The 10,877-nt window shown below is 44.5% G+C and overlaps 2 protein-coding genes and 1 pseudogene across 3 annotated transcripts in view; 1 reads left to right on the forward strand and 2 right to left on the reverse strand.

The window, feature by feature from the left end:
• The first annotated feature begins 253 nt into the window (after positions 1-253).
• On the forward strand, positions 254-930 carry LOC112344890 (annotated as a pseudogene).
• A 10-nt stretch (positions 931-940) lies between these two features.
• Positions 941-10,877, reverse strand: part of LOC112344930 — a 10,645-nt gene continuing 708 nt past the window's right edge. Inside the window, exon 2 of the mRNA XM_024670574.1 lies at positions 941-1,601. Coding sequence (XP_024526342.1) covers positions 1,102-1,601 — 500 coding nt within the window. The 3' untranslated portion in view covers positions 941-1,101. The remainder of the gene's footprint in view (positions 1,602-10,877) is intronic.
• LOC112344929 (pentatricopeptide repeat-containing protein At2g13600-like) lies at positions 3,394-6,804 on the reverse strand. 2 transcript variants are annotated; one of them, XM_024670573.1, is made up of 3 exons: positions 6,519-6,804; positions 6,265-6,464; positions 3,394-6,200 (listed from the first exon to the last, which is right to left on the reverse strand). In XM_024670573.1, the coding sequence occupies exon 3, from the start codon at positions 6,188-6,190 to the stop codon at positions 3,563-3,565; it is 2,628 nt and encodes an 875-aa protein (XP_024526341.1). In that variant the 5' UTR covers positions 6,191-6,200; positions 6,265-6,464; positions 6,519-6,804; the 3' UTR covers positions 3,394-3,562. The 2 variants fall into 2 exon arrangements, with proteins under 2 accessions (XP_024526341.1, XP_024526340.1); XM_024670572.1 differs by having other exon boundaries at positions 6,265-6,804.

The following is a 10,877-nucleotide window of genomic DNA, read 5'->3' on the forward strand; positions in this document are numbered from 1 at the left end:
ACACTGGATTTCGTCATCCTCGGAAACATCAGTTTGACAAAGTCAGTGTTTTTCTGCAACTATATAAACGATCATAGCTTTGAGATCCTACCAAGCATCTCATCCCAAGCCACCAAACATTTCAGGGCAACATTTCATCTCTCAGGAGCAACAAGGAGCTTCTCAAGAAAGAACAACATCGATCTGCTAAATCTCCTGGTTTCTATCACCAAGAAAGCAAAGCGAAGAGAGTTTTCAAAACAAGATCATCTCCATGTCTAGTTCCCGTGCAATTCTCCTCGCGATCCTCGTCACCATCTCTGCTGCATTCTCACTTGCCGACCCGGACGCACTCCAAGACTTTTGCGTGCGCGACACCAGCGCCACTGCCCCCATCATCAACGGCTTCACCTGCAAGCCCGCTGCCGCCACCGCCGCTGCCGACTTCAAAGTTCTCGGGCCTTCAGAAATCCGGGAACACCAACAACAAGCTTGGCTCCGCCGTCACCGCCGCAAACGTGACCTCCTTCCCGGGGCTCAACACCCTCGGAGTCTCCTTCGCAAGGGCCGACTACGCTCCATTCGGTGTCAATGCACCGCACGTCCATCCCCGGGGCACTGAGATCCTCTACGTTCAGCAGGGGACTCTCTACGCGGGATTCGTGAGCACCACCAACAACACGCTCTTCGCGCAGACCTTGCATCCGGGTGATCTCTTCGTGTTCCCTCGGGGCCTTGTGCACTTCCCGCTCAATGTCGGCGAGACCCCCGCCGTGGCTCTCGCGGGATTCAACTCCCAGAACGCAGGTGTCACCGCAGTTGCCAAGGCCGTGTTTGCGTCCAATCCCGCCATCACCGATGCTGTGCTTGAGAAGGCGTTTCAGATCAATCCGGAGCTCGTCGACCGCCTCCGGGAGGTCATCATGGCCACTTGAAAGAAAAAAGTGTGTTTCTCTTTGTGTATGATATTCTTTTTCCCCATTTGGATAAAACTAAATTTTGTTTCGAATATCTGGTTTTGTTAGCCACCTTTCCGCTAAAATTACAAAAAGATTCATGTAAACTACGCATTTTTAAATGATGCTCTGTTCTCCGACCGAATGTCCTATGCCCGTCCTATTCCTATGCGTGCATTTGCCGGAAGGGGCAGCGCAAGCCTCCATCGTAGTATGGTCCAAGCTTGCCTGATTTCAGCGCTCCCAGCTCCGCCAGCTTGTATCCCTTCTCGAATGCTGGTGGGCGATACACATTCACGTTGAGCTGCCGGTACTCTTCCGGATTGGCAGCGGGATTGGGACACCAGTCCACCTCAATGCTGCCCTTTGCATCCTCCACACGTCTGGGAGGCAAGAACGCGGACACGAAGCTCCCGGCCAGCAGCTTGAACGCACCCAAGATGATCCACTCCACAATTGCTGGAGGCCTTTCCAATCCAACAGCGCTCCTGATTGTGGGATCGATGAGTGCACAGATCCCAGTCTCGACCAGCGGCTGCACGGGGTGAGGAAATGCATCCAGCACCAGATGCTTGAGATCCTGGACGATGCTCTTGTTCTTGTCCGTGAAGATGGCGTTCTTGGCCTCGTAATCGCGAATGTACTCCCGCATCTCTGGAATGCTATCTGGGATGGTTGTGATGCCCATCCTCACGCCCACGTCGTGCCACACAACATACGCGGCCTCCTTCTCGCTGTCGGTCCACTTGCGGAATCCAAATCTCTCGGAGAAATCAATGGGGCTGACCACGTTGAGGCAGAGGACGTAGGCGAATTGGTCGTTTGGGATCTTGAATTTGTTGTGGATTCCATTCAATCTCCTCACCGCGTACGAGCCGCGATCGCTGTCGACGTGGTGGTGGATCATCTCGCTCACCAGAATGTTGGTCTCGGCGGCGCGCTTCTGCGGATCCTTGAGGCCGTACTTGGTCTTGAAGAGCAGATTTGTGATCCCCGGGATGCCCAGCGTGCGGATTGTGCCAAACTCGAGCGCCTTTTGCGAGAGGAAGGGGAATTCCACCGAGTACATGTACCACAGGATCTTGTGTGCGTCTCTCACGGGGTGGAGCGACGCTAGAAATCGTGCCCTCTCTTCTCTCTTGCGGATACACACCATCTTCCATGCTGCAGCCATCACGAGAAACGCAATCATCAACACGATTGCAGCCATGTTGAAATTGATCGATCTGATCAACTTGATTGGAGAATGGCTGCTTTTGTTTTCTACTCCTCTGTGGGTTGAGGAAACAGAGGCTGGAGAAGGGTCTTTTATACTATCCGAGCTATCAGCCACGTTTTTTTATTTCCGTGTGATCCGTATTTTGCACCATACACGTAGCCATATACTTGGGAGAGAAATCCTTTTTGTTCTATTCGGTGCACGTTTTCCATACAATTATCTGGTCCATGCAATATATCGGTCCTACCAACTTCGTTTGAGATAGTTTCACCATCCACAAAGTAATGCGGATAATCTTAATTACAAGGTTTCCGCGAGATATAATCCCACGGGCTTTTCTTCCTTGCCTAGCTATGACTAAGATAGGAGGAAGAAGATCGCTCACTATGCACTGAGCAGCTGGACGAGGCTGGCGGCCTTTCGCGCCGCGCGGCTCGCCCCTCCTCCTCCTCCTCTTCCTTCATCACGGGTTTGTATGCCTCCCCCATGTCTTCCGGACACGACTTGATCCACTGGCTGCAAATCGGGCACTTCATCTGGATGGTCGATATTTGCACCGCGCACTCCTCACACATGAGATGGTTGCACGGCAGCAGCGCTTTTGTTCTCGTCCCCTCCCCGCATACATTGCACTCAAGATCCAGCAACATATTTATCCTGTAGCTGGCATATGGCTTAGGCACTGTACAGTGTACGATGAACTGTTACCCTTCTGCCATATCCGTGATCTTGGCCCCGAGCACATACTTGATGGGAGCGAAGCCGTCTCTCATGGCTTGAAGCACAAGCCGTCCCTGGCAACTGCCCAAATCTCGGCGGATTGTTGTGAGGATGATTCACCAAGGAGCCCAAGTCGAAGAACCAGGTCCTTCCCAGGCCCAAAACCATAGGCTTGTGATCTTCGGTGAGATCTGGGAAGAGTGATTGTTGATGTGTTCTTGTTGTTGCTGCCAAACATTTGCTGCTAAAGGGAAGTTGTTTGAATCACTATTGAAGATGTTGTCAGTGCTGCCCAAAGAAGCCAAAGTTGCTTTAATGTGGTGGTGGTGGGAGGCCCGGAGGAAAGACTGTGATTGTAGCGAAGAAGAACTGTTAGCCATGAGTAAATACCTAGAAAGCTCTACTTTTTTCCCAATCTTTAAATTAAGCCAGAGTTAGATTTTTATTTCCTTTTTATGTACATTCATAAATAGAAAATAAAAGTATAATTATCATATTTCTAATTAGAAATAATATAGCTTTGTTCAATCTTGATGTTTTGATAGAGTTGAACTTGTAAAACATGGACGAGTTAAGGTTAACTGGATACTCCTTGTTTTTGACATTGGTTTTGCTTGCTCACTGGTTTGATAAAACTTCAAGAAGTGATCACAATCAGTCTGTGAAGTTTTACTCAAATGGATGTAATTCAAGATTCGGCTCTGGAGATAATTTGCTCAAGCTGGGCATGCTCTTCCCACCTCCCCGCAGCCGAATAGATATTCGCCATGAGAACGTAAGCCGCAGCTTTCTTCTCCTCCATCCTCACAATCTCCTCAAACGCTACCCTTCCAAACTCCACATTCTTCCACTTCGCACACGCCGCCAGCACCGCCATCCAAATCCTCACGTTTGTTTCCACCGGCATGCTCCTCAAAACACCCACAGCCTCCTCGATCCGGTTTGCTCGTCCCAGCAAATCCACCATGCAAGAGTAGTGCTCGATCCCAAGAGCTAAATCGCCTGTTTTCTTCATCGTCTCAAAGAGCTCCCTGCCTCGATCGACCAGTCCGGCATGGCTGCAAGCTGTGAGAACCGAGAGGAAAGTCACGGCATCGGGCTTGCACCGCTCCTCTTGCATCCTCTCGAACGATTCAAACACCTTGGCGGTGTTTCCTTGATGGCTGTATCCTGCTATTAGAGCGTTCCAAGTTACCGAGTCTCTCCTCCCTTCAAGAGTGGCAAACACTCGCTCGGCTTCCACCATGCTGCCGCATTTGCCGTAGAAATCCACCAGAGAGTTTCCAACAATCGGGTCCATGTCGAGTCGAGCACTACGGATCAGCGCGTGAACTTCTCTGCCGGTTGCCATAGCTGCGAGGCTTCCGCAGGCCTTGAGAACAGCGACGAAGGTGACGCAGTCTGGAGAACAGCAGCCTTCCGCCAGCATTCGCGAGTAGAGTTCCAGAGCAGTGCCGCTCTCGCCGTTCTCCTGATAGCCCATGATCATTGCCGTCCAGGAAACTGTGTCTCGGTGCTTCGTCCTGTCGAAAACCTCGCGAGCTTCTTCCAGGCTGCCACACTTGACGTACATGTCCACCAGGGAGCTCGCGACGAACATCTCCATCTCAAGCCCCATGCTCACGGCTCTGGAGTGGATGTCCCTGCCTTTAAGCAAGAACTCCGGCTTGCGAGCCTCGCTTCTTGTTGCAGCACTAGCACAGGCCTTGAGAACCGCAACGTAACTCCGAGCGTCTGGTAGAATCCTGTCCCTTATTTGCATGCGGTCGAAGAGCTCAAGAGCTGATTCTCCGTCCCCGTTCTCGGCATAGCCGAGAATCAAAGTGTTCCACAGTACCAAGTTGCGGCCCTTGATCCCGTCAAAAGCTCGACGAGCACACCCAATGTTTCCACACTTTGCGTAGGCGTCCACCAGGCTGCTCGCCACGAAAATGTCTTGGTCCAGTCCAGTTTTTGCAGCTCGAGAGTGTATCTCTTTCACTCTCTGAAAACAGCAAGCCTTGATAGCTTTCCCTTCCACCTGTTTGCCTTCCACCTTTGGTACCACGCTTAAACAGGCCTTTACTGCTGCGAGATAAGTCACGCGATCTGGAGTCCACCCTTCTTCTTGCATTCTCCAAAACAGCTCAACAGCAACTTCACCCTCCTTGTTCTCGGTATAGCTTTGAATCAGTGCACTCCACGAAGCTACGTCGCGCGTCCGCATCTTGTCAAACACTCGCTGAGAATCCATCAAGCTTCCACACTGCGAGTAAACGAAGATCAAACTGTTCGCGAGGAAGTGATCCAACTTGCAACCGCACTTCATTGCCTGCGAGTGAATTGCCATGGCTTGCTCCAAGCACGTAAGTTTCACCATCTTTCCACCGAATCCCTGTAGCCTTTCCGCTGTAAAAGCCGCGCACGCTTTCAGTGCCGCAAGGAAAGTAACTCGATTCGGCCTGAAGCCTTCACTTTGCATCCCAACGAATAACTCCAAACCCAGCCCGCCTTCACCATTCTCCGCATAAGCTAGAATCATCGCATTCCAAGACACCAAAGTTGGCTGGATCATCCTGTGAAAGACCCCGCTGGCATCGACTAAACTTCCACAACCAGCGTACGTAGAGATCAGCGTGTTGGCCACCGAAGAACCGATTCCACACCCATCTCGAGCAGCCAGAGAGTGTATTGCTAAAACCTTCTCCAGGCACTGAACCTTCACAGCTTTCCCGTTTATCTTCTCGCCTCTCTCCTTCTCTGCCAAGTCCGAGCAGGCCTTGAGAAGAGCGATGAAAGTTACCGAGTCGGGAGCACAGCCATCTCCTTCACTTCTCATGCTCGAGAAAACGTCCAAAGCCGACTGCCCGTCACCACCCTCGGCATAACCCAGCATGATCGAGTTCCAAGTAACCACGTCGCGTTTCACCATCCTGTCAAACACGGCCCGGGCGTCCACCAAGCTTCCACACTTTGCGTACATATCCACCAGAGTGCTGGCCACGAATATGTCCGAGTTTAATCCGCTCCTCACAGTTCGAGCGTGAATCTCTCGTCCAGTCTCTAGCGCTGCGAGCTTGACAAGCTTTCCTCCAACTCTTCTCCCTTCTTCTTTCGCAGCAAAGCGAGAGCAGGCTTTGATCGCTGCCAGGAAAGTCACTCGATTCGGAGCAAGGCCCTCGACGTCCTCCATGCGAGAGAAAAGCTCCAAGGCCTCTTCGCAGCCTCCATTCTCCGCATAGCCCAGGATAATGGTGTTCCACGACACTAGATCGTGCTCCCGGATCCTCTCAAACACGCGACGAGCTTCCTCCATGGAGCCACACTTCGCGTACATTGCCACCACACTGTTGGCCACAAAAACGTTTGAGTCGTCCCCATTGCTAGCAACATCCATATGAATTCGCTTACCAGATTGGAGGTCGCGCGCGCTGCCACACCACTTCAATGCGGCCAAGACGACTGGAATCCCCGGCCGTATCCCGCGAGCGCGCAGCTCCTCGTAGATTTCGCCGCCAGATCTAGAGCTCATGGGGGGATGTGGCCATGGCGGCTTGGCGAGATCCGAAACATGTGTCTGGGGGAGATCGCCCATGCTCCTCTAGAAAGCCCTATCTAGTGACAATTAACAATGCAAGAGAATATCTAGAAGGAAAGAAGCTCACTTGACATTCTCTACGAGAAAAATCGCCACTCTTGCTTCTAGCTCTTCTTGTGCGGGACGTCATCCGGTGGCTTTGGTTTCGCTGCTACCATGCCTTCCACTCGCTGGCGGCCTTGATCTGCGAGGCTGGCGGCTCCAGTGCATCACTGCGAGCTCGCCACTTTGATCGGTCGAAACCGGTTCCACTTTCGAGCTAGCGGCTTTGATCTGCGAAACCGGTTCCACCACTTTCGCGCTGGCAGCTTCGATCTCATCTCCAACTTCTTTGTTCCACCTGCGAGACTTTGATCTGCTCTCCACCGCAGAGGCCATAAATTCCTCCATCACCCTTCCAGAACGCCGGTGTCACCGTGGTTGCCAAGGCCGTGCTCGCATCCAATCCTGCCATCACGGATGCCGAGAAGGTGTTCCAGATCAGTCTGGAGCTCGTCGATCGCTCATCAAAAAAACGTGTGAGATCCTCAAGCGGTGACGATTGCCGGAAGGGGCAGCGCCGATTTCAGTGCTCCCAGCTAAAGACATTGTCGTGTTTCTACGTTTCTTCCGCCATAGCTCCATTTTGACGGTTTTTCTTGAAGATCACATCGACCTTGGCGTACATGGTTCTTTTAATCAAAGGAATGGATGCGCTTTGCATTTGGATTCGAGAGTTATACAAGTTCTACCATATAATCTCTTGCCTTTTTATTTTTACTCTTTTTCTTTCTCTCTTCAGAAGTTTGTATATTCTGCTTCTAGTATATATAAACTAAGGATCAACAGGTTCTCAAGTACTATGAATTTTCCCACTTTTATATATATGGGCCCATAGATTAAATGTGATTAATTAATAGTGAATTAGAAATAATTCTAAAGTTGTGACTTTTAAGGTGGTTGGGATGAAGACTTTTATATCAATTGTGACAGTTAAAATATAAAAAAATGCTTTAGTGTGATGGAAAGCAATGACAACACTGCTGAAGAACTTAGTGTCAAGGAGGATTAACTTCCAGATGGTTGTGATGATAATTAACACTGGGGCATAAGGAAGCTTAAGTCCTTAAACAATAGTGGTTTATCCATGCTCACTCATCTTGGTGTTTCTAAAGTTTTTTTCCATAGTTACTTAGTAGCACAATGCTTTGAAAACAAGGGTAATGAAAGAGCCTTTATAAAGATATTAGCTAAGTAATATTCTTTTTACACACTTCAAATCAAACTAATGGTAATATGTATAGACATAAAGTAAAGAGTTAGATTGTTTGCCAAAGCAATAGTTGATTGATTATCACAATATAGAAATGTAGTTAATGATATCAATCATAAGTCAGTCTCTATAGCCATAATTTCAGGAGTAACTAGACTAATGACAATATATTCAACTTTGGTAGACAATACTGCTATACAATATTGATGCTAAGAAAATTAAGATAACATTAGAATTAATAAAAAATGAATTAAGAATGAGTTCTAGAGCAAGTATAGATGGTGCCATGATTAATTGTTCTTTTAAAATATCAAAAAACTCATTTTATTCAATTTCTAACAATATTTTATAGACTTTAGATACTACTCTAAAGTATAGTAAAGTGAAGCTTATGCTCAATAGAAGGTCCCTTCAAAGATATAAAAAAGATATTAAAATAAAAATAAAAAAGTGAATAAAATAGTTAAAAATTACTAGCAAAAGTTACTATAAGTGATATTAACAACCTCTAACATATGCTTGGAATTCAAAGCAATCTAGATCTTAACTGTATAGGCAACCATAGAGAATTGCCACAAGCCCTAATATAGGGGGATGGTCCAAAATTAAGTTGAGCTCAAGTCAACATAAATTAATGCAAGTCAATGTAGTCAATTAGAAGTTTGATAAAGTAAATTTAAATTGAAGAAATAAAAGTTCTAACAAACTTTAAAATATTGAAAAATGTAAGTACCTTGGTCAAAAATTTCTACCAGATTGAGTCGTTTAAAATAGACAAAGTTAACAAGAACCTATCTTTTATAAAGCCATCTTATTTTACTATAACTACCATTACAATTGTCATATTTTGATTTGGCTACTTCATATTTTTTATTAATTTACAGCTGTCATATATTTATATACTATTCCTTCATTCTAGGGTTCTTGAAAAGATGGGAAGCAAGGAAAACAAAAACATTTTGAGTAAAAGTTGTAGTGCAAAGAAATGTAAGAATGTTAGCTTTATTTCATTACCACAGTTTCCATATTACACTCATGTGGTCTTTATTACCCATTTGGGAATGTGGAAACCACCATCACTGTTGATAAAAATGTTTCTATTACTTGTAAAATAACAGTTCATAGCAAAAGAAATGAAGAAATGAACAATATAGTGGAAAGTACTAACAAATCTACTTCATAAAACTTTTCATGACATTTATATTTTATATAATACTTCATATAAAAAACTCTGCTTGCTTGAGTATATCTTAATCCTCCCATATGAGAAGAGTAAAATATATTTTCATAGTGAATCCCCACTAGGAATTTTTGGGAGTTGTTTGTGAATAATAATAATCACGTTCTGAGAACTAGAACACCTTGGCAATCATGTCATCGCTCATGTCTGGCTTGACAACACTTGAAAAGTTCCAGAAATCAAAATCTTTGAAAGACTCAAAAGTAATCACATTAAAAAATCAAGTCTATCTACATTTCCAAAACTAAAAAGTATTTTCAAACAAAAGAATGCCAAAGTGCCAGTGTGCCCACTATAATATGGTCTATATTTCTCTATAGTTTATTTCCCTAGAAAGTTTGTATAACTGTAAAAAAAATGGAGTATGTTTTCATCAAAATGATTGAGCATTTGTATACACATAAATCTAGAATTTTTGTTTACAAGTAAGATATGATTATGAAGCCATATTTATGAGATTGAAATTTAAAAAATCTGAGTATTATTAGTGTCATAATAAATAGACCTCATTCCCAAGACTAAAACTTAACATATAAACTACTAAAAACATTATAGTCATTATAGTTTTTTTATTGAGCTCTTTGCAAAGTTGAAAAACTTATATAGGAATAGCTTAAAAGAAAAGTTATCACTACTCATACTTGGGCCCCTAGCATTTCATATCGATTTCCACCTCCATCTACAAGTTCTACCAACTTTCCACCTTCACTTTCATATAATAATCATCTTTTTGTTAGGGGCTTTAGTGAAGTTAAACTAAAACTCCTTATATATGAAATTCTTGATCTTTTTACTAGAGAGGGAATGCCTTTAATGCTTCAAAAGCAGTGCCACATGTTTCTGTAACATCTTGCTCTTGACATAGTGGGATTACTTGAAAGTATAAAACACTATTATATTCAATATCCAATATACTATTGTTTTTTGGACAAGACAAATGACTCCATGGGTTTATAAACTTTTCTTGAGCACTATAGCAATTGCTCAATGACAAATCTAGAAATGTGCATAGGTGTATAATAGATTCAAGAACAAGTTATAGACACATAGCCACTATCGCTTTATAGTGAAGAATAAGATACCCTTGGGAAACATTATATCACCTAGTGTAAAATATGGGGTTATCTAGTCATCGTATAATGGAATGTAAGGTCTAGGATTGCTTTACAATATTATAGTATCTATTTTAAAAGGAAAAAAATAATGAAATGATATTAGTTGTAGGTAACATATCTTGTTTTAGAGTGGAATATCCACTATAGAAAAGAACAACAAACAAGGTATTAAAAGTGTTATATTCAATTTAGAAATGACTCAAAAGAAGAAAATGTGTAAGCTCTCTTGCTAGCCTTTACATCAATGCAATAGTCATCTTGGTTTAGTGGGAAGCAATGAACACATTGAGAATTTGATTCTAAGGTGCTTAATATGCCTCAAGAATTCATTTCTATGGGCTCGAATAGTTTTCTTGAGCATTGCTGCCATTGCCACAAATGGTGTTATCATTTCATATATAATTGTTTATAAGATGTTGAAAGACGAGATGGCAACACACAAGTGTTATAGAGTGATGGTGGCAAGTGAGAATGACAATCTACAATTATGATATGAGCTCTTCCTAACTCTTCTTTAGATGCATAAGTTTGTTAGCATTTTGTTTGACATTCACTAAAGACTAGAACCAAAATAATAAAAAAGGCCCTGATAAAGTGAAAGGGAAAGATATACCTTGCACTATACTACAAGTATAAAACTGATTGCGTTGTTGAACCATCGTGTACCATCATTTCTAATGTGCGAGTGTCAAACAAGTGTTTGCAGATCATCACTATAAATGTGTCAAATGTCATCCTCACTCCAGTTTGCCAAAACTTGGAATTACTTTGATGTATGGACAAGGTCTGTTTTTGTAACACAACTACCTAGCTTGCATC

This window comes from Selaginella moellendorffii, unplaced genomic scaffold (genome assembly GCF_000143415.4).
Source record: "Selaginella moellendorffii unplaced genomic scaffold, v1.0 SELMOscaffold_6, whole genome shotgun sequence".
NCBI classification, from domain to species: Eukaryota; Viridiplantae; Streptophyta; class Lycopodiopsida; order Selaginellales; family Selaginellaceae; genus Selaginella; species Selaginella moellendorffii.

Coding starts and splice junctions, on each gene's coding strand:
- LOC112344929 (XM_024670573.1), bottom strand. CDS start 6,190: ATGTACGCGAAGTGTGGCTCCATGGAGGAAGCTCGTCGCGTGTTTGAG.